Source organism: Microcebus murinus, chromosome X (assembly GCF_040939455.1).
Source record: "Microcebus murinus isolate Inina chromosome X, M.murinus_Inina_mat1.0, whole genome shotgun sequence".
Lineage (NCBI taxonomy): Eukaryota > Metazoa > Chordata > Mammalia > Primates > Cheirogaleidae > Microcebus > Microcebus murinus.
Window position 1 is genome coordinate 92207660 of NC_134136.1, and position 26648 is coordinate 92234307.

Genomic DNA, 26648 nt, shown 5'->3' on the forward strand with positions numbered 1-26648 from the left:
GCAGTGGTGTGTACTTCTAATCCCAGCTACTCAGGATGCCGAGACAGAAGAACTGCTTGAGCCCAGAAATGGGGGTCCAGCATGGGCAACGTAGCGAGACCCCATCTCTACAAAGAATAAAAAAATTAGCCGGGCATGGTGGCGTGCACCAGTAGTTCCAGCTACTCAGGAGGCTGAGGCAGAGGATCACTGGAGCCCAGGAGTTTGGGAGCACAGTGAGCTGTGATTGTGCCACTGAATTCCCACCTGGGCAACAGAGCAAGACCCTATCTCAAAATAATAATAATAATGATACATATTTTTGTTTGAGACAGAGTCTGGCTCTGTTGCCCAGGCTAGAGTGCCGTGGCATCATCCTAGCTCACAGCAACCTGAGACTACTGGGCTCAAGCAATCCTCCTGCCTCAGTCTCCCGAGTAGCTGGGACTACAGGCATGTGCCACCATGCCCGGCTAATTTTTTCTATATATTTTTAGTTGGCCAATTAATTTCTTTCTATTTTTTTTAGTAGAAACGGTGTCTCATTGTTGCTAAGGCTAGTCTTGAACTCCTGACCTAGAGCAATCCTCCTGCCTCGGCCTCCCAGAGTGCAAGGATTACAGGTGTGAGCCACCACGCCCAGTTAATAATAATAAATTAATTTAAAGGTGGGGTCTCACCTGTCCTCTGCAATCTAAACCCCATAGCTTTTAATCTACTTTTTAACATTATGCCAGTTCTCATAATTTGTAATTGTTTTTCCTTTTTTAACAGTTTCAATGAGATATAATTCACATGCTATGCAATTTACCCATCTAAAGTATACAATTATTAATACAAAATTGAAAAATAAAAAAAATTTTTAAAAAATAAAATATACAATTCAGTGAAGAGGTGTGCATCCATCACCACAATCAACTCAAAAATAAACCTTGGCCGGGCACGGTGGCTCACGCCTTGTAATCTTAGCACTCTGGGAGGCCAAGACGGGCGGATTGCTCGAGGTCAGGAGTTCGAAACCAGCCTGAGCAAGAGCGAGACCCCGTCTCTACTATAAATAGAAAGAAATTAATTGGCCAACTGATATATATATAAAAAATTAGCCGGGCATGGTGGCGCATGCCTGTAGTCCCAGCTACTCGGGAGGCTGAGGCAGAAGGATCACTTGAGCCCAGGAGTCTGAGGTTGCTGTGAGCTAGGCTGACACCACGGCACTCACTCTAGCCTGAGCAACAAAGTGAGATCCTGTCTCAAAAAAAAAAAAAAAAAATAGAACCTTGGGCTTGTTCTGGTAACCACCCCACCCCCACATGACCAAGGGGACGCCATGTGTCCCATATACAAGTTTGGTCCTAATTGGTCTAAGCCAAACATGATAACCTGTCCCTCTTGGCAGATGAATGTTGCAAGGACCCAGGTTTAAGCCCACTGACGTTCAGCATTGCCCTGGCCATGGTTACAAGTTCACGGGTGAGCAGGTAATCTAAGTGGATTTCCCTGTCTGGGAGAGAGGCATGTTGCTCCAGTTGCTGCTGGCAGCCATTGGGCAAAGCAAACACACAGAAAAGGGCAGGGCCAAGAGAATCACAGAGATGACAGGAGCCCTGGCTGCACCATGCCTGGAGTTGCCCAGCCTCTGGACTGCCTGTTACCCGAGATAACAAATTTCCTCATTGCTTAGCCTGGTTTGAGTGATAACGGGCAAGGATTTCTGTTGTTTGCAGCCAAAAGCATCCTAATTGACACACTAATTAATCCTGATACAGACAACCTAAATTTCTGGAAACCTATGCTACTCCTGGGGCAAGCTCAACAATTAACTCCTCTTCATCCCTTTCATGTGACACTAAGCCTCAAGCTCGATGTCAATTTCCAAAGGTGCCCAAGCCAAGAATCAACCACGTGATACCAAGGGACACATCCCTATCCCCAGAGGCACTTGGCTCCTTCTCAGAAGATTCAAGTCCCTTTTGTCCCAAACCTGGCATAATGAAGGGCAGAGGCTGAGCATAAGGAACAGGGGACCTTATTTTGGTCTAGGAGACAGCAGTTAGAGTAGCACAGACCCCTGATATTCCCATGTTCAGGCACTTAAAGATTTTGCCTTTGGAAAGACAAAAAGAACATTCTTCCCACCCTCAGCTCCCTCCTCTGGAAGTGGGAAACTGTAGGAAATCTGGCATGCCTTCCCTGAGCCCGATGCATGCCATCTGGCTGGACACCTTTTTCGGAGGGCCTGCTTATAATCACTGGGGTTCCTCCCAGGAAGCACCCATATTCTGCAGTAATTCAGCATGAAAGCCGTACCTCGTATCGATGTCTGTGTCTTTCTTCTATAAAAGGAACATCCCCATAAAGTTTCCCTGTAAAAGATACAAGCATGAGATTAATGCTGGTGTAATCAGCTTTAGAAGCACATCCACGGCATACGTATGGAGGAAACCTCTGGATCTCTCACTATCAGAGGCCTAAAAGTGAACCAGACTACAGGGAGTGATCTAGATTTTCTTCTCATAGAACAGATGTTCTCAAACTACAGCCCTCGGGCCACATGCGACAAGCCCAGGACAGTTATCCGGCCCGCTGGGTGTTTTCGCCACCGCTGCCTGTCCTGCTTAGCAGCCAACTCGTCCCAGGCCCACAGTGCGCATGTGTGGAATGTGTGCCACACTCTCCAACGGTCTGAGGGACAGTGAACTGGCCCCCTGTTTAAAAAGTTTGAGGACCCCTGTCATAGAGCATAGTGATAGCTTCTTTGAAACCCTGAAGCAATTCTCAAGTGAACCATCACTACTGCGTGAAGGGCAGCGCACTGTCACCCAAGTCCACCATGGAATCTGGCAGATTTGACCTCCTTATTTACACTTGCCTGCGACACTGAGATGCTTATGTCTACACCACAGCTCCGGTGCAGATTCACGATAAGGTTCATTTTACAAAAGAAGAAACCAAAACTGAGGGCAGGGCAGGGACTTGGCCAGAGCCCAGCCTTGCTGGGCAGCACAGTCCATTCTTGAACCCAAGGCTTTCTCCATTCCACCAACTGCTTCTGTATTTTCACATGGTACTGGCCAAATTCCAAACGTATCAATGGCCCCACCTTTAAAATGTACCTATACTGGCCGGGCGCTGTGGCTCACGCCTGTAATCCTAGCTCTTGGGAGGCCGAGGCGGGCGGATTGCTCAAGGTCAGGAGTTCGAAACCAGCCTGAGCAAGAGCGAGACCCCGTCTCTACTATAAATAGAAAGAAATTAATTGGCCAACTGATATATATATAAAAAATTAGCCGGGCATGGTGGCGCATGCCTGTAGTCCCAGCTACCCGGGAGGCTGAGGCAGAAGGATCACTCGAGCCCAGGAGTTTGAGGTTGCTGTGAGCTAGGCTGACGCCACGGCACTCACTCTAGCCTGGGCAACAAAGCGAGACTCTGTCTCAAAAAAAAAAAAAAAAAAAAAAAAAAATTAAAATGTACCTATACTTAGTGGGGCTTGGTGGCATGTGCCTGTAATCCCAGGTACTTGAGAGGGTGAGGCTGGAGGATCACTTGAGCCTGGGAGCTGGAAACCAGCCTGGGCAATATAGTGAGACCCTTGTCTCAAAAAAAAAAAAAAAAAAAGTGCCTATCTGTTGACACTATGATTTTTTTTTTTTTTTCAAGACATAGTCTCACTTTTGCTTTTTGTTGCCCAGGCTAGAGTGAGTGCCGTGGCTTCAGCCTAGCTCACAGCAACCTCAAACTCCTGGGCTCAAGCGATCCTCCTGCCTCAGCCTCCCGAGTAGCTGGGACTACAGGCATGCGCTACCATGCCCGGCTAATTTTTTGTATATATACTTTTTTTTTTTTTTGAGACAGAGTCTCACTTTGTTGCCCAGGCTAGAGTGAGTGCCGTGGCATTAGCCTGGCTCACAGCAACCTCAATCTCCGGGGCTCAGCGATCCTACTGCCTCAGCCTCCCAAGTAGCTGGGACTACAGGCATGCGCTACCATGCCCGGCTAATTTTTTGTATATATATTTTTAGTTGGTCAATTAATTTATTTCTATTTTTGGTAGAGATGGGGTCTCGCTCAGGCTGGTTTCGAACTCCTGACCTTGAGCAATCCGCCCGCCTCGGCCTCCCAAAGTGCTAGGATTACAGGCGTGAGCCACCACGCCCGGCTATACTTTTAATCGGTCAATTAATTTCTTTCTATTTTTAGTAGAGACGGGGTCTCGCTCAGGCTGGTTTCGAACTCCCCACCTCGAGCAATCCGCCCGCCTCGGCCTCCCAAGGCCGAGTGCTAGGATTACAGGCGTGAGCCACCTCGCCCGGCCGACACTATGATTTGACTTCTAAGAATTTATCCCAGAAAACAGACATGAGGACAAAGACTTAACTACAATCATGTGCACTGCTGAACTTTTTTTTTTTTTTTTTTTTGAGACAGAATCTCACTCTGTTGCCTGGGCTAGAGTGCCATGGCATCAGCCTAGCTAACAGCAACCTCAAACTCCTGGGCTCAAGCAATCCTCTTGCCTCAGCTTCCAGAGTACCTGGGACTACAGGCATGCGCCACCATGCCTGGCTAATTTTTTCTATATATATTACCTGGCCAATTAATTTCTTTCTATTTTTAGTAGAGACGGGGTCTCGCTCTTGCTCAGGCTGGTTTTGAACTCCTGACCTTGAGTGCTCCTCTCGCCTCGGCCTCCCAGAGTGCTAGGATTACAGGCCTGAGCCACTGGGCCAGGCCTGCTCCATTATTTAATAGCAAACAATTGGAAACAAGCTGAGCATCGAGAATAGAAGGTTGGTGGATTCAATGGCAGCACACCTACACCAACACCACACACCAGGAATGTGCTGCTGGTAACCATCTGTGGAGCTGCTTGAACACACTCACACAGCTGAGGTGCTGCGGCTCAGGGCAACACCCTGGGCGGGGACCTACTAGGAGATGGTCTCAATGACAGCAGTGTCAGGTGAAACGGTGTCGGATCCATCACAAAACACCTGCAAGAACGCCTCATTGGAGCGCGTGGAGAAGCAGGATGTCGCAATGACCGAGTGAGTCCCAGCCCTGGAGCAGTCTTAGGGGACTAGATGCTATTCCCGTAGCCCCAGCCGTCCAAAGGCAGACCCCAGGCACACAGCCAAGGGACAAGGAGATATTTGTGCTGAGAGTCACCCTCAAACTACAACAGAATCAGAAGCAAGCCGGGCTCAGTTCAACAGGCAGGGGATTATCAGACTCTCAAAGACACCATGAGGCTAGAATAGGATGTTTCAAACAAGAAAGACCAAATAAATTCCTTCGTCTCGTTTGAGCTTTTGATTTGGATCAAGGAAAAGCCTATTGGTTGTATTCTCATATGACTCTTTAGGATCAATGATCACAATTGAACTTCTATTTTCAATTCTGTCCACACAGTCTGAGCTCTCTGGTGATGATATGAATGATAGTGGGTTTTGGTTTCTTTATTTTTTTATAGACTGTGTTCCACTTTTTAACCCAGGCTGTGCAGTGACACAATCATAGCTCACTGCAGCCTCAAACTCCTGGGCTCAAGCAATCTTTCTGCCTCAGCCTCCAGAGTAGCTGGGACTACAGGCATGTGCCACCATGCCAGGCTAATTTTTTTTATTTTTTGTAGAAATGAGGTCTCCCTATGTTGCCCAGGCTGGTCTTGAACTCTTGGCCTCAAGTCATCCTCCCACCTCTGCTTCCCAAAGTGCTGGGATTATAGGCTTATGCCTGGCAGATAATGAATATTTAAAATATGTGTTTTAGAAAGATTAGGAATAGTAGGGGCAGGGAACTCTATGGAGAGAACTCCAACATACCAGTTAGAGGGGGGTGGTTCAGGACAGCCTTTGTACTAAAATTATTGGTCCATAAAATTTAAAAGAAAAATGAGAAGTAAAGCCCAATAATATACAACTGGAAAACATGGAAGCATCAGGAAGTTATAGAAAAGAGAAATTGAAAGATCTGGACCTAACTTTGAAAGGATTCTAAGTCTCCTATGGTCTCCAACTTTGACATTGATGCTTTCCTCCTATAGTCTAAAATTTATTTTCTGCATCCTTCATTACAACAGATGACTTAGCAAATCCAATAATAGAGGCAGGCGACATTACCAGAGATGGTGAGGAAAATGGCACAAATCTCCCAATTAGGATATAAGGAATTCTATCTTCGAGTCATAGGGACTAGCAGGGCATTGTGGGAACTTTTGAAACAGCCCAGTTTATGATGGCGGCCTAGCTTAAGGCAGACTTTGTGTTTACTAAAGTATCTCAGAGGTGACAGGAAACAGGAGGGGAGTGTAGTGACTCTGGAGCCAGATGCCTGGCTTCAAATTCCATGACGCCATTTAATGGATGCACACTTTGGGAAAATTACTTAACCTCTATACCTCAGTTTTCTCATCTGTAAATTGGGAATTATGACAGTCCCTACTTCATAGGGTTGTTGGGAGGATTAAATAAATCAAAATGTGTGAAGCACTTAGACTAGTAAGTAAACCATGTAAGTGATTGCTATTGTTATCTTGAGACAAAGAAATCCAAATACAAAGAATGGAGCTAGAACATAAGTTCTACCAAGTAACAAACACAAAGAGTTGTGTCCTCAATTCTTGAGAACAGTGCCCAGCACACAAGCAGGTACTCAAAATTTGCTGAATGAATGAATGAAATATATACATAATAGATATGGTATATAATGAAATATGTTTTCATAACTTCGGAAATTTTCTTGTGGGCATTCAAAAATCTTTCTGGATTACTTCACTCTCTATCAAGGATGAATTTACAGGCCGGGCGTGGTGGCTCACGCCTGTAATCCTAGCACTCTGGGAGGCCGAGGTGGGTAGATTGCTCTAGGTCAGGAGTTCCAAACCAGCCTGAGCAAGAGCGAGACCCCGTCTCTACCAAAAATACAAAGAAATTAATTGGCCAACTAATATATATAGAAAAAATTAGCCAGGCATGGTGGCGCATGCCTGTAGTCCCAGCTACTTGGGAGACTGAGGCAGCAGGATTGCTTGAGCCCAGGAGATTGAGGTTGCTGTGAGCTAGGCTGACACCACGGTACTTACTCTAGCCTGGGCAATAAAGAAAGACTCTGTCTCAAAAAAAAAAAAAAAAAAAGAATGAATTTACAAAATTAATCCATTGCCATATACATCAAAAAGGAAAAACTAACATTTCCTTTAAAACTCTATGTTGAGAGTCAGTTCACAATGATGCCAGTTAAACTCTATTTGAGAACACCTTGAACACAAAATAAAACTAAGAATGCTCATTCCAGGACCCCAGTACCCTGGCACCAGGGATTCTGATTTGATTGCTCTCAGGAGGGCATGTGGGTTTTAAAAATGCACCATGAGTAACTCCGACATGCGTTCCTGGTCAAGAGCCACTGATCCACACTGTCACTGAAAGTGCTATAGAAGGACATTCAATGACAAGGCAAAATGCCAGGTGCTGCTGAAGGCAAAATGTACTTAGAAGTCGAGTAAGAGACTAAGAGGTGGATCCACCCTGTTGTTGGGAGCAGTCCTCTGGGTGGATTTATTTAGCACATGTGCCATACGGTGACCCTTAGCACAAGGGAAATCTCAACAACAATAAAATGACACCGTCTTCTTTTCTGTCCTAGTATCTTTGGAGACAAAAAAAAAAAATTCCACAGTTATTTACTGCATGTAAGCTTAATGCTCACTTAAGAAGTAAATGTCAGGCAAGCGTAAGAGAAAGATGACCCACAGAAGTGTTAGGACCTATAAAATACTCCCACGGTAGGCAGCAAGATACCAATAATGTGTGGAAGAGGGTTATCAGACACAAAACTTTCCCAAATCATGCCATCTCTTTCTCAAAGAGATTGTGTCTCATATGTACTATATTTTTTCTACCCTTTTAATGGCCCTGCCCACCTCCAACCTCATGTGAGTAATCCTAGCAACTGAACCTCATTTATTTCTTTCTCCTTTTTAGAGTAAAAGTCCCCCCCCCACCAAAAAAAAAAAAAAAAAAAGCTATAAAAGGTGGAAGGAACCCAAAATGTCCACTGAGGGATGAAGGGAGAAACAAAATGTGGTACACCCGCTAAATGGAATTTTACTCTGCCTGTTCCGTCATATACTACAACGCGAATGATTCTTGAAGACAAGGTGTTCAGTAAAACAAGCCATTCACAAAAACACAAATACTGCATAATTCAACTTCTGGGAGGTATCTAGAGCAGTTAAACCCATAAAGACAGAAAGTAGAATGGTGGTTGCCAAGGCAAGGGTTATGGGGAGTTGTTTTAATGAGTATAGTTTCAAATTTGCAAGATGGGAAGAGTTCTGGAGATTGGTTGTATAACAATGTGAATGTATTTAACACTATTGAACTGTACGCTTAGAAATGGTTAAGGTGGTAAATTGTGGCCAGGCCAGTGGCTCACACCTATAAAACCACCACTTTGGGAGGCCGAGGTGGGTGGATCACTTGAAGCCAGGAGTTCAAGACCACCCTGAACAATTTAATGAGACCCTGTCTCTACTAAAAAAAAAAAAAAGAAAAAGAAGATGCATTTTATGTGTATTTTGCCACAATTAAAAATGTTTTAGGCGAGGCCTGGTGGCTCACGCCTGTAACCCTAACACTCTGGGAGGCCAAGGCGGGAGGATTCCTTGAGCCCAGGAGTTCGAGACCAGCCTGATCAAGAGCGAGACACTGTCTCTACTAAAAATAGAAAGAAATTATAAGGACAACAACAACAAAAATATATATATATATATATAAATTAGCCGGATGTGCTGGCACATGCCTGTAGTCCCAGCTACTCAGGAGGCTGAGGCAGGAGGATTCCTTGAGCCCAGGAGTTTGAGGTTGCTGTAAGCTAGGCTGATGCCACAGCACTCTACCCTGGGCAATAGAGTGAGACTCTGTCTCAAAAAAAAAAAAAAAAATGTAAATAGAAATAAAAGATATATAGCTGCATTCTTGCCCCCAATGCCCTCTTCTTCTCACTCAACCCTCATTCAAACCCTTCCAGTCCCATCCTTTGCAACCTGGCTTTCGTTTCCATGATTTTACAGACCTGCTCTCTAAAGTCCAGCTGGTCTGTCTGCAGTTGCCACCTGAGTAAAGCCTCCTTCACCTTCTATGACATCTGCTCCTCCGAGCACTCACTCTTGCCCCCTTACTGGCTCCTCACCCTCAACTGGGGACCCCTGCCCAAGACGGTATCCTCCATTCTTCTTCTCCCACATTCATTTCCCTGGAAGCTATCACCATATACTGCCAACACCCATAGCTTCTGATCCTCATCTGGCCCCTGGTGCCACATTTCCTATTTCCAGGAGACAAAAGGAAATCGCCCATATCATCTACAAAAAGGAAAGTCACTATTTGATGGCTACCTTGTCTCTTTTTTCTAGTTAGAACTGCCTTGCTTTTGCACAAACATCTCTTCTGCACTAGTGTCTTCATCTGATTCACTTTTAAGACTGCCCAGAACTGTGCATTGTACAAATTAGGCATTTTAGGAACCAGAGCTCTCTAAGTATGTGCAAAGATTTGCTGGTGTTCGTCTAATTCTAAGACCCTAAGAGGCTGCCAGGGTGCAGATATTTGGTGTGCTTGGCTTACATTATGTTGGTAGACATCCAATATGTTTAAAATGTAAATAAGTTGCCAACACTTAAATAAATCGGGAGATTTCACATCAAACTGCAGATTTCCAGATTCTCTTGAAAATTTAGAAGACTGGTACCAGTGAATCCACGGATCTTCATGCAACTATCAGCTGTAGCAGTCACTCCTCTTTGATGGGGCACATGCTTGCCAATTTTTGCCACAGACCCCACCACTCCCTACTGCCTCACTAACCCTGGGGCCCAGTATAGCTGCTGCTGATTGTTAAGCTAAAGCTGAGGCATTCTCATACCTGGCTGTTTGCATTTACTCCCTGGCCCTACTAGCCTACCTACTAAGTGCAATGCTGATTCAGAGCCCCTATCCCTCCTTCCACCAAACTGATGGTTTCAAGACTGGCTTTCAGAAAGGGCCTAGGGGTGGGGTCTTATGTTCTCCTCCCACAAGACACTTCTGAAACCTGTGGAACCTTGTGTCCCTGCAGCTGTCAGCTATTGGAGCTGTTAGGCTTTTTCTGTCCCTTCTTTGATTAAGTTCCAGCCATTTGGTATAGTAAGGTGGTCAAGGGTCAAATCAGTGACATTCTAACAAATGACCTGGACAAGGGCCTTTCACTTACCTAAGATTCCTTTTTTGTGTGGAAAATCATGGCTAGGCCCTCAGGGTGCTGAGAGGAATAAGTGTAACAATGCAGATGATGTCTTCATTATTGCTGCTGAGAAAGCACAGAGTCCGGGCACAAGCTTTCTCCTTTCTTTCTCACTTTGGGATTTGAATATGTCATTCCTCCCATTTTTATAAAACATCTCAATTCTATGCAGAATCTAATCTTATTTTCATTATCTGCTTTTATCGCAATTGTATAGTATAAAACATCTGAGTTGAAGAATGCGAATCTTCTCTTTTAACTCTACATTGTACTGTTACATTCGTTTTCATCGCTTTCGTCTCTTTTTTTTTTTCCTATTTAGTATTCTTATTTCATTTTTAGCATCTCTTTTCTTAGATGTTATGCATTCTTCTGAGAGTCACATTAGCAGAAGGGGAGCAAAGAGCTAAGAACAGAGGGGAGGGAGAGAACCTTCCAGACAAAGGAGATGCAGGCTCCCCTTGCCCCAAGCCAGCCTCCTCCCCCCGCCCCAGTATCCTAAAGGGACCCTGTTCTTAATGCCAGGTCATTAACTGATGTTTGTCCCTGGCTTTGAGACCATAGCAGGTCAATACAAGAAGCCCTTCACACACCGTCACAATAGTCACACCTGAACAGCACCTTCTCTGTGACAGGCACTGTTCTAGAGGCCCATATATATAACTTATTTAACCCACACAAAAACCTCATGAGGTAGTCACCTTTCTTTTCTTTTTTTTTTTTAATTTTAATTTTTTTTTAAGAGATAGGGTCTTGCTATGTTGCCCAGGCTGGACTCGAACACCCTAGCTTGAGCGATCCTCCTCACTCAGCCTCCCAAGTAGCTGGGACTACAGGTGCATGCCACCATGCCAAGGTAAGTAGGCACTCTTCTTATCCCCATCATTCAGACACAGAAACTAAGGCGTGGCCTGGTGCGGTGGCTCACACCTATAATCCTAGAACTGTGAGAAGCCGAAGCGGGTAGGTCGTTTGAGCTCGGGAGTTTGAGACCAGCCTGAGCAAGAGCAAAACCCTGTCTCTACTGAAAAAAAAATAAAAAATAAAAAGAAATTATTTGGACAGCTAAAAATATATAGAAAAAATTAGCTGGGCATGGTGGCACAGGCCTGTAGTCCCAGCTACTCAGGAGGCTGAGGCAGGAGAATTGCTTGAGCCCAGAAGTTTGAGGTTGCTGTGAGCTAGGCCGACGCACTCACTGTAGCCTGGACAACAGAGTGAGACTCTGTCTCAAAAAAAAAAGAGAGAGAAGAAACTGAGGCCAGGGTAGTTACCCTGAGTGACCAGGGTAACTAGCAACACACAGCCAGGGAATGAAAACCCCTGGTAGGCAGTGGCTCCTGGGACAGGGACCTTAACACTACTAGTTCTTGTCGGTGAAGTGATTAGGACAGTGCCACTCTAGTGCCATCTGTTGTTGGAATTAAAGAAGCTATGTCAGACCTATGACCCGTCCTATCAACAAATGGTTTCCCCAGTAAAAGGCAAGAAGCGACAAGAAGAGAGCCACCTGGTGGCATGGACGTGGACTCAGGGGACAGGTAGGAGGTTCAAGAACTGGTCTACTGCTCTCATGAGGCCCTACCATGCTGTCAAATTTGTGTCACAGCACAATGACAAATTGCCATGGCATGGACTCTCAGGGTCCCTAAGTACCCATGGACCTCTTTTAAACTGTTTTATAAATCAGCTCATTAACCCAGCTGAGGTTTTTTGTGTTGTGTTTTCTATTAAAAAAAACTTCTTAACAATCTAATCGCACCAGGAACTAGACGCTGTTTTTCTATAGCCAAGCTTTGAAAAGAGATAAGAAAGCAAAAGCCATTTTTCTAGCCCCTGAAAATTTATTCTACCTTCTCCCCATTTCTTTCAAATTTTTTGATTTAACCACTCTGCATTTCCAAGGTCATGAATTATACCTGGACACTTCACACTGGGAAACACTCAATACCTTCCTAAATGGGCCTCTTGCCTTGTTCTTTCTGAACAAAACTTCTTTTGTGTTTTACAGTAAAGCAGAACCCAGTCGTTTTAGTCAAGTTCTTCTCCATAATATGAGGAAATGCAGAGAAGTTTCCCGAAACGAATGAAGTCTTTTACCTACACCAGGAGTCCTCAAACTATGGCCCGTGGGCCACATGCGGGCCACCTAGTACATTTATCTGGCCCTCCGGGTGTTTTTGCCACCGCTGCCTGTCCTGCTTAGCAGCCACTGGTCCCGGGCCCACAGTGCGCATGTGTGGAATGTGCACCACACTCTCCAACGGCCCTCCAACCGTCTGAGGGACAGTGAACTGGCCCCCTGTTTAAAAAGTTTGAGGACCCCTGCCCTACACCATTCAATCCCCATCTGCCCGGTCCACACAGCTTTCCTGGGGTCCTACATCCAGACTCGTGTCACACTCCTGCCCACATCACCCTGACCAGCTGTCCCTTGCCTCCTCCACCAGCTGTCACCTGTCTGCATCAAGTCACATGTTCCCCATGTCATCTGCCCTGATGGTGAGGGCCAGCTTCACAGAACTCTGATAGGAAATTGCCACATCCTGATCTCCAGCTGTAGGAACCCCACTGCCCTGGGCTCCTAAGTCCTTCAAGTAAGTTTTATTGTGTTCTCACCTGGCCTGCACACCTGAACAGGTGAGACGGCATCCATCTCACCAAGATCACGTGCTCATGGGAGATCTGTCCCTCCTATGCCTCCTCTGCACCCTTCTACCTTACGGTGTTCCCCTGTATCCATGAGTAAGGGCTCCCCAACCATTTTGGGGGTTGGTTTGGAAGGCATAGAAAATTCAGGGACTTTAAACTAGGTTGATGTTAGCATTCCTACTTAATGCATGTACACCAGATTGTGCAGTATTCAAACATAGGAACTGAATGGTCTGAAAAACATATTCTTTCTAGCAGGTGGCAGTTTGGATTGAAAACCACACTCAGTACAAAGACTTGCTTCCTTTCTTGGATGTCTTGGCAACATATCTTATACTTAACCAAACAAATGAAGGCTGAGGTCTATAATATTTTAGAGACACAATCAAACAACTTGTCCGCTGGCCCCTGAATGAGCTCTGAATCATGTCTGAAATTCTTTCTGCTTCATTATGTTCCATCTCTAGCCACTCCTCATTCTAGAATTCTTACTCTTCAGAGCACCCCACTTAAGACCTACCTGCTCTGTGCCACTTATCCCTGTTTTTCAAGTCATCTAATGAGCTAATCAATCAACTAATGTATCGTTACAAGGAGACAAGCCCTGTAATCTAACTTCCCAGAATAGAATGGGTTTTTATTAAATACAGATACAATTTGCATGCAATAAAATATACAAGTCTGAAGGAGAGAGCGTTGGATGAGTCTAAAAATTGTAAAATGTGGGTTTTAAGAGTTACATTTTAGGCCGGGCGTGGTGGCTAATGCCTGTAATCCTAGCACTCTGGGAAACTGAGGCGGGAGGATCACTTGAAGTCAGGAGTTCGAGAGAAGCCTGAGTAAGAACGAGACTCTGTCTCTACTAAAAAATAGAAAGAAATTAATTGGCCAACTAAAAATATATATGTAAAAAATTAGCCGGGCATGGTGGCGCATGCCTGTAGTCCCAGCTACTCGGGAGGCTGAGGCAGAAGGATCACTCGAGCCCAGGAGTTTGAGGTTGCTGTGAGCTAGGCTGACGCCATGGCACTCTAGCCTGGGTAACAGAGTAAGACTCTGTTTCAAAAAAAAAAAAAGAGTTACATTTTAGAGAGCGATTCATTCTAATGGTGGGACACTGGAGCCAGGGTGGCGTGTTTCAGTAGGCTAGAAAAGAACCCAGGAACAGTGTCCCAGCCCTGGTCTGATTCTCTGGACTGTATAAGACTTCACCTCTTAGCACAGCACTTCCGCAGCTGGAAAATAAAGAGGTTGGATCAAATGGCTTCTTTTTTGTTTTTTTTGTTTTTTTGAGACAGAGTCTCGCTTTGTTGCCCAGCCTAGAGTGAGTACCATGGCATCAGCCAAGCCCACAGCAACCTGAAACTCCTGGGCTCAAACAATCCTCCTGCCTCAGCCTCCTGAGTAGCTGGGACTACAGGCATGCGCCACCATGCCTGGCTAATTTTTTCTATATATTTTTTTAGTTGGCCAATTAATTTCTTTGTATTTTTAGTAGAGACGGGTCTCACTCTTGCTCAGGCTGGTTTCAAACTCCTGACCTTGAGCGATCCACCCCCCTCAGCCACCCAGAGTGATAGGATTATAGGCATGAGCCACCACACCCGGCCCAAATGGCTTCTGAAAGCCCTCTTGGTCTTATTCTCTCACAAAATAGGATATTTCTAGAGACAAGTGGATAAGTCAGGAGATGCTGTCCTTCCACTCTCCCTACGATGGGAATAGTCTCCGCGCCTCAGCCACACACTCCATCCAAGCTACGGTTCTTGTTTAGACCAGGATTCAGCAAACCATAGCCAAGCCGAGAGCCAGATGGGATCCCCCTGACTGTTTCTGTTTGGCCCTCGAACTAAGAATGGGTTTTCAAATTTTCAAATGGTTGAAAAAAATTCAAACACAGATTACTATTTCATGACACATGAAAATGATATGAAATCAAATTTCAGCACCCCAAAATAAAGTTTTATTGGAACACAACCATGCTCATTCATTTACTTATTTGCCTAGATCTGCTTCACATTACAATGGCTGCAAAGCCAGAAATATTTCCTATCTGGCCCTTTATTGAAAAAGTTTACTGACCCATGGTTTAGACCATTCAGAACTTTGCACAGATAGATCTCTATCTTTCCATGTTTCAGTGGTAATGAAGACTTCAGACCTGGGCAGTATACACACAAGTAAATCAACATTTGTGAAGGCAGAAGTTGTCACTTTGTAGCAATAAAAAGAAATGCAAATAAAGTACAATAATAACGAGCTCTTTTTGTTCTTGCTAATAGAGCAAGAAGAAAAATAACACCAGCAAAAAGAGACAGAAGGTGGGACCCGGTGGCTCACGCCTGCAATCCTAGAACTCTGGGAGGCTGAGGCAGGAAGATCGTGTGAGCTCAGGAGTTCGAGACCACACTGAGAAAGAGCAAGATCCCGTCTATACTAAAAAAAAAAAAAAAGAAAGAAAGAAATTAGCTGGACAACTAAAAAATATATATAGAAAAAATTAGCCAGGCATGGTGGCGCATGCTTGTAGTCCCAGCTACTCGGGAGGCTGAGGCAGGAGGATCACCTGAGCCAAGGAGTTTGAGGTTGCTGTGAGCCAGGATGATGCCACAGCACTCTAGCCTGGGCAATAGAGACTCTGTCTCAAAAAAAAAAAAAAAAAGAAAGAAAGACGAGTGGAAGCAGGAACACTGGTACAGTTAACGGCATTATGAACTGGCTCACCCTCTGACAAACCATCTGGCAGAATTATCAGTCATAAAAGTGTTCATACCCTTTGGCCTAATAATCCAACTCCTGGAAATCTATCCTAAGGAAACATTCAAAAGAACAAAATCACTGTGTCAAGATGTCCAAATCAGTGCTCTTCTAATAAAATAACAGAAACAATCTGATATTTTTATCAATAGGAAATGAATCAGCAGATTGTGAATCTTTAACTCAATTAAACACTGTATACTCAAATAATAGACATGAAGACCAGATACATGAAAAGTTATGCTACAATAAAAGACTATATAGCAACTAAGCATGATGAAGTCAGAGGATCATGGATATACAATTAATTAGGAGGTAAAGGGTTATAGATATATAATTTAGAAAAATATCTTATTTCTAGGCTGGGCTCGGTAGCTCACGCCTGTACTCCTAGCACTCTGGGAGGCCGAGGCGGGCGGATTGCTGGAGGTCAGGAGTTTTAAACCAGCCTGAGCTAGAGCAAGACCCTGTCTCTACTATAAAGAGAAAGAAATTAATTGGCCAACTAATATATAGAGAGAAAATTAGCCGGGCATGGTGGCGCATGCCTGTAGTCCCAGCTACTCGGGAGGCTGAGGCAGGAGGATCGCTTGAGCCCAGGAGTTTGAGGTTGCTGTGAGCTAGGCTGACGCCACGGCACTCACTCGAGCCTGGGCAACAAAGTGAGACTCTGTCTCAAAAAAAATATATATATATATCTTATTTCTAAGGACCCTTAAACCAGTTTTGACAATAGCAAACAACTGTCATTAGCCCTTTTATAAGAAAAAGCCTTTGCAGACAAAGATGACACACACATACAGAACTCAGGACAGAAGCAAGACTCCGGTAACACATTTCTTACAACAGAGAAAATGATCATTACCAGTACTTTGGTCCAAACCAATTTATACCTATAATCTCCACTTCAGAAAAAGTAAATCCATAGTTTTCATAACCCCTAAGGGACTAACAAGTAACTAAGAAAAAAAGAGGAACTATTCTTAGAAAAACTATTAATAGAATCACTGTAGTAATCTGGCCATTGTGTCTATCGGTATCTTTAGATTTTGGTCCTATTTCAAGCTATTCTCTTTTACTAGACAACTCTTTACTTTTCTGGTTTTCATCTAATCCAGAACATTGTAAGCACTGCCCTTAAATCAAATTGAAATGAATAGCATAAAAGCTTTCTATCAAAACTACTAATTGTTTTCACAAGCAATGTATGCAAATGTACTTCGTTCATACCATTCTTGCAAAAATGTGCTGACTGGGAAAAAAGCCTACAAAATAAATGTGCCAGCTTAGGGGGGTGGTGAGGAAATCCTACAAAAGGAATGTGCCAGCTTGTATAAATAAATAAGTGAATAAATAAAATCCTACAAAAGAACTATATTGGCGAAGGATAAAAAAAGGCTGCAAAACACTATGGTGCTATTTGTTTTTATATCTTTATGACACTCAATAGAGCCATATACAGTGGTCATATTCTTATCTCTGGTACAACATTTTGTAGAAAACCTGCATGAGACAGTATCATACAGGTAGGAGGGCACAGGTTCATAAATCACATGCTTCTTGCAAACTATGAAGCACAATTTAAATTTAAGGCAACAAAATCCAACAAATTGTTGCCTAGAGACAACCCAAATGTCTAGTGGCTGATGAATGGATAAACAAAATGTGGTATACTCATTAGTGGAATATTATTTGGCCATTAAAAGGAATAAAGTTCTGACACATGCTACGATGTGGACGAATCGTCAAAACATTATGCTGACACAAATGACCACATATCATGTGGCTCCATTTACATGAAATGTCTAGAATAAGCAAATCTATAGACAGAAAGTAGATTAGTGGTTGCCTAAGTTTGGTGACTGGGCTGGTGATAACTATAGAGTTTCTATAAGAAATGATGAAAATGTTCTAAAATTGACTGTGGCCTGGGCACCATAGCTCATGCCTGTAATCCCAGTGCTTTGGGAGCCCAAGGTAGGAGGATCCATTGAGCCCAGAAGTTCAAGGTTACAGTGAGCTATGATTGTGCCACTGCACTCCAGCCTGGGTGACAGAGGGAGACTCTATCTCTAAAAGACAAACAAAAAAATTTTTTTAATTAACAATAAAATAAAATTGATTGTACTGACGGTCACATAACTGTGAATACAATAAACCCAGTGAACTGAACACTACTAACAAATGAATTGTATGGTATGTGAATTATATCTCAATAAAGCTGTTGTAAAAATTTTACAAAACAAGCTTTGGCACTGTATTTAAGATTCATCAAAATCATCAACATGATTTTTATGTCTACCATAAAGAAAACTCCAAATCTGAATTAAGTCCTATTTCCATCAAGTTTTTAAATATATTAGCACAATGCTCTTTTTAAAAAGCTTAGTGCAATTATCACTGAATCTTTTACAGCAGATATAATTTTAGAACATTAATTTTTTTCACTGTTTTTTGTCACTTAGACAATTATTTGAACAAAGTTTCAAAGTATTTCAAAACATCTAAATGCCAAAGAATTGCAAACATCCATGAAGAGGAGAAAAAAATTTCTTATATAGTATTTATACAGAAAAATGTTAGTCACATAGAGAACAATGGCTTCTTATCGAGAGAAAGGAGGGAAATGTATTCACTTTGAAATCTTCCCTTTTTAAATTTCACTCTTGCTAGGAAAAAAACTTTATATTCCTTAGAAGCTTTATGTACATCTTTAAAGCAGAAACTTCTTTTATTTCTGGTCTATCTCTTCCTAGAGTTAAGAAGGCTTTTTTCTAAGGTATTATTATAACTTCACAAGAATGACTGGGACAGCAAGATCCCTGGGCCTTCCTCTGCAATGGCACCTTTAGCACCTGCCCTGCCCCCTTTATCACATTTCTCCCACCAGTTTTGAGGCCCAAGGAGGGCAGGGCTGGTATCTGTCCTGGTCACTGCTATATCTTCAGAATCTAGCATGGTGCATAGGATGGGCGCTCAAGATATATTTATTAGGCCGGGAGCGGTGGCTCACGCCTGTAATCCTAGCACTCTGGAAGGCCGAGGCGGGCAGATCACTCAAGGACAGTAGTTCGAAACCAGCCTGAGCAAGAGTGAGACCCCATCTCCACTATAAAAAAAAAAAAAATAGACAGAAATTAATTGGCCAACTAAAAATATATATAGAAAAAAATTAGCCGGGCATGGTGGCGCATGCCTGTAGTCTCAGCTACTCGGGAGGCTGAGGCAGAAGGATGGCTTGAGCCCAGGAGTTTGACATTGCTGTGAGCTAGGCTGACTTCATAGCACTCTAGCCCGGGCAACAGAGTGAGACTTTCTCTCAAAAACAAAAAAGATAAGGGGGACGGGGTAAGGGCATTATTTGAAACCTTAAAATTTGTACCCCCATAATATGCTGAAATAAAAATTAATTAATTAATTAATTTTAAAAAGATATATTCATTAAATTGAATTCAGGGCTTTGGAGGTTTTTTTATACATTAAGTTATTCTCATATAATATGTTAAGCTATGAAAAACCTTCCACAGAAGTTAGAATTAATCTTATAGGGAGAAGGAAGATCAGCAAATATCAGAAGGCAAGCCACAGCATGCTTTCCTCGCCCCGTGCTGGGACTATGGTCACGTGCCACTGCTCTCCTCTTCAGAAGTTCATTCATGAGTCCCTTGGACCAATCAGACATTAAACAATGAAATGGGGATGGGTTTCAAAGTAGTGGAGAGAGCCATGGATTCAAAAGAACAGCATGTGAATCAGGGCGCTCTATCCAGAAGCATCGGTGATTCACAAAACAGCCCACGGAACAGAGTGGCGTGCAGATCGCCTGTGAAGGGGAGTTCATTTGTGTTCTTCCAAGGCCCACCGGACAGAGAACTTTTCCAGGGCAAGGAATGCCCACAGCAGAGGGTCAGCCAGGGCAGGGAAGAGGGGGGCAGAGGGAGGGTCAGGGGTCCAGAGGCTGTTAGATGAGGCACAGGTGAGCCTCCACCAAGAGGACTAGCGACCTGCACAGTCATGGGAATGACACCCAACACCCGGTAAAGTAAACGATCTGGGAAACTTACTTAATATTGAATTCTCAGTTTTGAAAACAGTTCTTCTTATTCCCAGCCTCATTGTTCCTCCCAAATTGCCAGGGTTGTGTTCAGGCATATCAATCACCTTAGAAAACAAAACAAATCCAGTTTTGCCATCTTGTAAAAATGTAATTTCTTCAAATTCAATTTTTCAATTAGGGAATGATTACTAGGTAAGCATGTTCCCTAAACTGCAACATCAGATCAGACCTTGCGACGTTCCTGTTCGAATATGGCAGTAATGTATACACTCTTCACGCTGGGCTTCATCTCCGTCCCTGCTTCTCATCTTTATAAAAAAATGTATGAGAAGCATCTTATGACCTTCCTGCTGCCTTACTCATACTGGGGCCTCCCACGTGGGTACTCATGTCTCTCCCCCATAATCCTCCTCCCACTGCCTGCTGCATTCCCTAAAGATTTTCCATAAGCAAATCTGTCAGGCCTTCTGGAAAGGTGTACTGAAAGAATCTATTTATAGAAAACTGCTAAAAGGATTCCTTTTAAAAAAAAAGAAAAAGTAGTATCATCCATTCTAGCACATTCTGTAGATCAGAACCCTAAAGGGCATCCCTGATCTCTCCCTCCCCAACTTTGTCAAGTCCTATTGATGTATCCCTTCCAGATTTATCTAGTCCACACTTCCTGCACCCACCCACTTCCCTTCAGCCACTCCCCAGGGTACAGCAATGGCTCACCATTGATGGGCCACAGAACATTCTCGAAGTTCCAGGGCACCCTTGCACACTGCAGGCAGAGTGGTCTATTCAACTGGCAAATCTTACTTAGTGTGGCATCTCTCCTGCTTGAAACCTGTGACAGTGGTTTCACCCCAACCTAACCTAACCCTCCAGTGTCATCTCTCGGCCAGAGCACTGGCTCTTTCAGTTCCTCTAATGCATCTTATTTCCTCCCGCCATGAGGACTTGGCACATGCTTAGAACATCCCCTCCCATGTCCCTGCCCTCTTTTCCCAAATGAACCCATCCTCAACCCTGAGGACTGGGGTTCTCAGCTCAACTATCCAACTTCAGCATCTCTGAAGCTAGTATTTCTAGAAGCCGTAGCCCAGTCAGGATCCTCTGTCTCTGCCCTGCCAGAATCCGGCTCTTCCCCATGGCTACCTGGCCAGTGCTTTGTGTGCAAAATTGTCTGTCTCTATGAGCGGGGCACCTTTATCTTTGATCACTCCAGAGAAATTAATGAACGGGTGATTTTTATGAAAAGCCTCTTCTAGAATCGTAATTCATCTGTTTTCTCAGCTCTGTTCACTCTGATCTCATTGTTTGTTTCATCTTTTTTTCTAAGTTGTTAGAACACACTACACTTGAGTGAGTAAATCTGTTTTTGGTTTTTTTTGTAGAGACAGGGTCTCGCCGTATTGGCCAGGCTGGTCTCAAACTTCAGGCCTCAAGGTATGCTCCCATTTTGGCACTGGGATTACAGGCGAGAGACCCTGCACCCGGACAAAGTCAACCTGTCCTAATGATTACAGTTCTGCTTAAGCTTCTCTCTCTCATAAAATCTTTCTTTTGTTGTTTTTTTCCACACCCTAACTGCCACATAGTGCAATATAGGAATCTGTGACAACTGGAATTCCCTGAAGTAAAAGTTTTCCAAGAAAACGTCTGATCTTATCAGTGCCCCAGAAGAACTTTCGAAGCCATCTGAACCCGGTGACCCAAGGTCTCTCCAAGAGTCACCTCAGGGAAGGAGTGGAGAAAAAACTCAATGACCTCCCTTGTTGGATGGAGTAATCGATTTTGAAGTATTCTTGGCCCTGGCATCTCTTCCCTATCTTTTTCACTTGGCTAATTGTGGCTAGTTAAGTATTGCTGGAGTGACGTGAAATAGGGCATTAGTTTCTAGTTAATGAAGCTGAGCTGGCCTCTCCGTGTATATTCTAGGAAAGGGCAGATAAGACTGCACTACCTGCCACATATTTATGAGAAGTCCTAAGTATATTCGAAGCCTCAATTTCCACTCAAGTTTACGACAACCTGAACCATCTAGGCAGACTACAGCGATAATCTCCCTGGGTTCCTTGTTGGGAGTACACTGTAGAACAAGAGCTCTGGCCCATGCCTGTAATCCTAGCACTCTGAGAGGCTGAGGCAGGAGGATCACTTGAGCTCAGGAGTTCAAGACCAGCCTGAGAAAAAGTGAGACCCTGTCTCTACTAAAAATAGAACAAATTGGCCAGGCATGGTGGCCTATGTCTGTAGTTCCAGCTACTCAGGAGGCTGAGGCAAGAGGATCACTTGACCCCAGGAGTAGAGTTTGCAGTGAGCTATCATGACGCCACTGCACTCCAGACAGGGTGAGAGAGCGAGATTCTGAATCAGAAAAATAAAGGAAAGAAAAGAAATGAACTGTGACTCTTCAGTCCACCCTTCCTTACTGCGCTGGGTCCAACTACCCAGGAAGAGTCTTTAAATGAAGTTTATTCAGTTACTGGGAAGTTTGGTATTCAAGAAATGTTCCAGGCCAGGCACAGTGGCTCACGCCTGTAATCCTAGCACTCTGGGAGGAGGAGGCAGGAGGATTGCTCAAGCTCAGGAGTTTGAGACCAGCCTGAGAAAGAGCAAGACCCCATCTCTACAAAAAATAGAAAGAAATTAATTGGCCAACTAAAAATATATAGAAAAAATTAGCTGGGCATGGTGGCGAATGCCTGTAGTCCCAGCTACTCGGGAGGCTGAGGCAGGAGCCCAGCAGTTTGAGGTTACTGTGAGCTAGGCTGAAGCCATGGCACTGTAGCCCAGGCAACAGAGTGAGACTCTGTCTCAAAAAAAAAAAGAAAAGAAAAGAAAAGTTCTGGTAAGAACCATTGAGACTACAGTAAAATTACTCAACTAAGAACAGGAAACCTACCTTACTGCTTACTTGGGACGAACTTGACAAACACTTCAAGATGAGAAAATATTTCCAAAATTAAAGTGTAGAGGCAGGGAGGGAGAGAAGGAAAATGCAGTAGACACAAGGGCTGCAAAGAGCATCAAACACTCCTCCAACAAAGGGGAGGGAGTCCGAAAAGTCTAGAAAGAGCAATAGAAGTATATGATTTAGAAACATGGTGGTAAATACCAGGACAAAGAGCTAGAAATGTTGAGGGTGGAAGAGAGAGGCTGAGGATTACTGACTTTTCATTACAGGCTTTCCAGAACTGTTGACTTTTCAAACTTTGTACATAGTATTATAGTAATGAAAATACAAGTTTAAGGCACCAAGAGTGAAATGCAGTATTTAGGCCTTATACTAGGGTATTCGTTCACATTATCCCTGCCAATTTCATAAGTGGTAAATATGACCTGCTTCTAGAATGATGGCATACAAAGAAATCCCAAGGTGTAACAGCCATGGTGATTCTCTGATGAAAACGTGCTAGCACAGGAACCAGTAGAGAAGGCAAAAAAAATGTCAGAGAAGAGGTGGGGAACAGGTGGAAATAGGTCTCCCCTCCAAATGATACCCTGAATGTCAGTGTGAAAGCAGAAAAGTAGAGTGAGAATTGGCAGGAAAGCTGTCAAAGGAGGGAGGTGACAAACAACATGGCCGGGCACGAGCTGATACAATTCACACACTCAGGAAGGGGAAGGCTGGGCTAAAGCAGAGAACACAGTGCCTTTCTGCCCAAGTCTGCCACACCAGCTGCCTCGCAGATCCTACAAGCTCTAAAGATGACAGCTGGCTGCCTCTTGGGTTACAAGCCACCGGATTCAACAGCAAAACTCAACAAAAATGTCTTTGTTCCTTGTATTCCTTCCACAAAAAGCCTGAGAAACATCACAGTTTCAAAACGTATTTTATCATTACTGGGGTAGTTAAAGAAAAAAGAACCTCAAGTATGCTTTAGATTTAACCCCAACATTTCCCAAATACCCTCAATTTTGCATTTAAAAGGAAAACAATTCTTCCATTGCAAAAGGACTGCCTTGGTCCCCTCTAATTTAGCCTAAATATTGGCTGTCATCTGATCCCCAGATCTGTCCTTTCTTGGAACTAAGCCATATAGCCTAAGAAAAAAATTTTTAAAAAAGTATCAATAAGTGATAAAGCTTTAGGAGATGTAAAAGCACTATCTAAGGATAAATATGGCACTAATTAACCTTTACCTATATTTTCTGCAGCCCAAGATAAAAGTTTAATGAGTTCAAGACTTTATTGTGTCCCAGGTGCCTTAAAAAACAAAGTCTAAGGTAGTTAGGTTCTCTTACCAACGATGAAATTTCTAAATGGCAGTGTATATGGGACCCACCTGAGTTCCGGTAAGACTGGATTCCACCACGTTCCTTGCCTTTGAATAGTTCACCTGGGGACAGTAGGCAAGCCCACCCACCCCCCAGCAGACCATTTCCAGTCTCTTAGGCAACACACACAGTGATTCTCTCAAATTTTCCAGTGTGTTCCTCAAGTATTCCTTAGAAGGATTCCCCAACCTCTTCCTTTCCTACTGCCCATTAGGGTCTCTGTTCATTTGTTTTCAAGCCTGACTGATTTTGATTCTTTCCGATTCTGCATATTCAAGTTGTGCATGAAGTATGAAGCAGTCTTCTATCAGTGTTGTGCTCCTTGATGCTGGGTGGCACTGCTAGCTTCAGCAGCCTCTGTCGCTGCAGATCAAACCTAACCACCACCCCCAGTGGCTCTCAGGTACCGCCTCATGCAGGGGGGGGGGGCCCAGCCTAGCTGAGCTCCTTATATGTTCTAACCTGTGGTATCTACCACTGCTAGATGGGGCCACTGCCCCACTGCCACTGCTTCTCTGTTCCACTCCATGCCACCTGCTACACACAGACGGCCTCTTCTCAATTTTTCCCAAGATGCCTCTCCCGCCATTCCTTGTGAGTTCATGCCCTAGGGCCACCCTCCATTTCCTCTTGTTGTCCCATAATTAATAGCCTTGTTATGCCCACCCTACCAAATAAATAGCCTATACATTGTCAATCCATTTCCAGTTAGTCTCTGTAGGAGTCTGAATAATGCCCCCCAAAGATGTCCACAGCCTAGTCCCCAGAACTTATGAATCTGTGACCTTACATGGCAAAAGGGACTTTGCAGATGTGATTAAATAAAGGCTCTTGAGATGGAAAGGTTATCCTGGGTTATTGGGGCAGGCCCAATGTAACCACCAGGGCCCTTGAAACAGGGAGGGAGGAGGGTCAGGGTCAGAGATGTGAGGACAAAGCAGAGACCAAAGAGGTTGGAAGATGCTACCCAGATGGCTTTGAAGATGGAGGAGGGAGCCATGTGCAGGCAGCCTCTAGAAGCCGGAGAAAGCAGGGAAACGGATTCTCCCCAGGAGCCTCCAGAATATATTTGGGTTGTTTTAAGCGACCATGTTCGGGATAACTTGTTACCGCAACAATAGGAATCTAATACAGTCCTGTAGTTCACACGGCTTTAACACTCCCTATTATTTCTCAAGTGCATCTCCTCTCACACCAAATACAGGGAAGTCTCCTCAAGCACAAGGATTAGATCTTTTCCTTCTCTATCTCCACCAGAGTTCGGCACAGTGTCAAGTTCAGATCAAGTGCTCAATAATGCAATCTCCTAGTGTTTTTAAGTTCATCAAAAACTAACAGAGGAGACTCAAGGACAGGTTGGTGGGCAGGAGAGTAGCAAAGGGTGTCTGTGAGACCCATGGAGTGTCCCGAGCTGCAGGCAGGTCACTTCAGCAGACAGGAAAAGATGGGAAATGCCTTGCCCGGAGGCGAAGCACACGCTGTGCCCAGGCCGGCCTCTAACCTGAAACAGGACCTTTACTTCCCTGTTTCTGGCTTCCAAACTGTTCTGCTGTGTCACAAAGCAGCCTGAGGATGGAATCTGCAATAAGGAAAGCATTTTGCATCCTGTAAGCCTATATGTACTATCTGGTCTTTTAAGTGTGGGGTTTCTTCTGTTTGTTTTACGTTTTGTTGTTTGTTTTGCTTTGTCCCTCCATTAAAAGAAGGCTGTTCGGGTTAGAATGTGTCCCCCATATTGGAAGCTTAATCCTCAATGTGACAGTGTTGAGAGGTGGCACCTTTAGGAGGTGATAAGGTCATGACCGTACTGCCTTCATCAATAGATGAATGATGTTATTATAGCAGCGGGACCCTTATAAAGGATGAATTCAGGACGGGCCTGGGAGCTCACACCTGTAATCCTACCACTCTGGGAGACTGAGGCAGGCGGATCGCTCCAGGTCAGGAGTTGGAGACCAGCCTGAGCAAGAGCAAGACTCCATCTCTACTAAAAATAGAAAGAAATTAATTGGCCAATTAATATATATAGAAAATATTAGCCGGGCATGGTAGTGCATCCTTGTAGTCCCAGCTACCCGGGAGGTTGAGGCAGAAGGATCGTTTGAGGTTGCTGTGAGCTAGGCTGACACCATGGCACTGTAGCCCAGGCGACAGAGTGAGAATCTGTCTCAAAAAAAAAAAAAAGGATGAACTCAGCCCCCTTCCCTCTCTCTTGCCCATGTGATCATGTGAACCCTTCTGCCATGTGATGACATAGCAAGAAGGCCCTCACCAGATGCCAGCACGTTAATCTTGGTCTTCCCAGCCTCCAGAACTATGAGAAATAAATTTATTTTCTTGATAAATTACCCAGTCTCAGGTATTGTGTTATAGCAGCACAGAATGAACTAAGACAAAGACTTATATCATTTTCATCAGAAAAAGACCATTCTTATACCTCTAGATGCAAATATAACACTTCATATATGTCCTACCCATGGACCTAATGCTAACATAGAACTGTTCTCCTCAGAGGAGCCCTAGTCCTGGGAGGGAGCATGTTGCATGGTGCCTCAACTTGAATCCCAGCTCTACCACTAACCAGCAACATGGCCTTGAGCAGAGCCTTGGATGTCTCTGCAGACCAAGGGTAACAAAAGCATCCACTTGA

At 44.1% G+C, this 26648-nt stretch overlaps 1 protein-coding gene across 6 annotated transcripts in view; it reads right to left on the reverse strand.

Moving 5' to 3' along the window:
• Positions 1 to 26648, reverse strand: part of CTPS2 (CTP synthase 2) — a 115901-nt gene that overhangs the window by 20140 nt on the left and 69113 nt on the right. For all 6 annotated transcript variants that reach the window (XM_012784737.2, XM_012784736.3, XM_012784735.3 and 3 more), the window contains 2 exons: positions 19737 to 19833; positions 2287 to 2342 (listed from right to left, as the gene is read on the reverse strand). In XM_012784737.2, coding sequence (XP_012640191.1) covers positions 2287 to 2342; positions 19737 to 19833 — 153 coding nt within the window. The remainder of the gene's footprint in view (positions 1 to 2286; positions 2343 to 19736; positions 19834 to 26648) is intronic.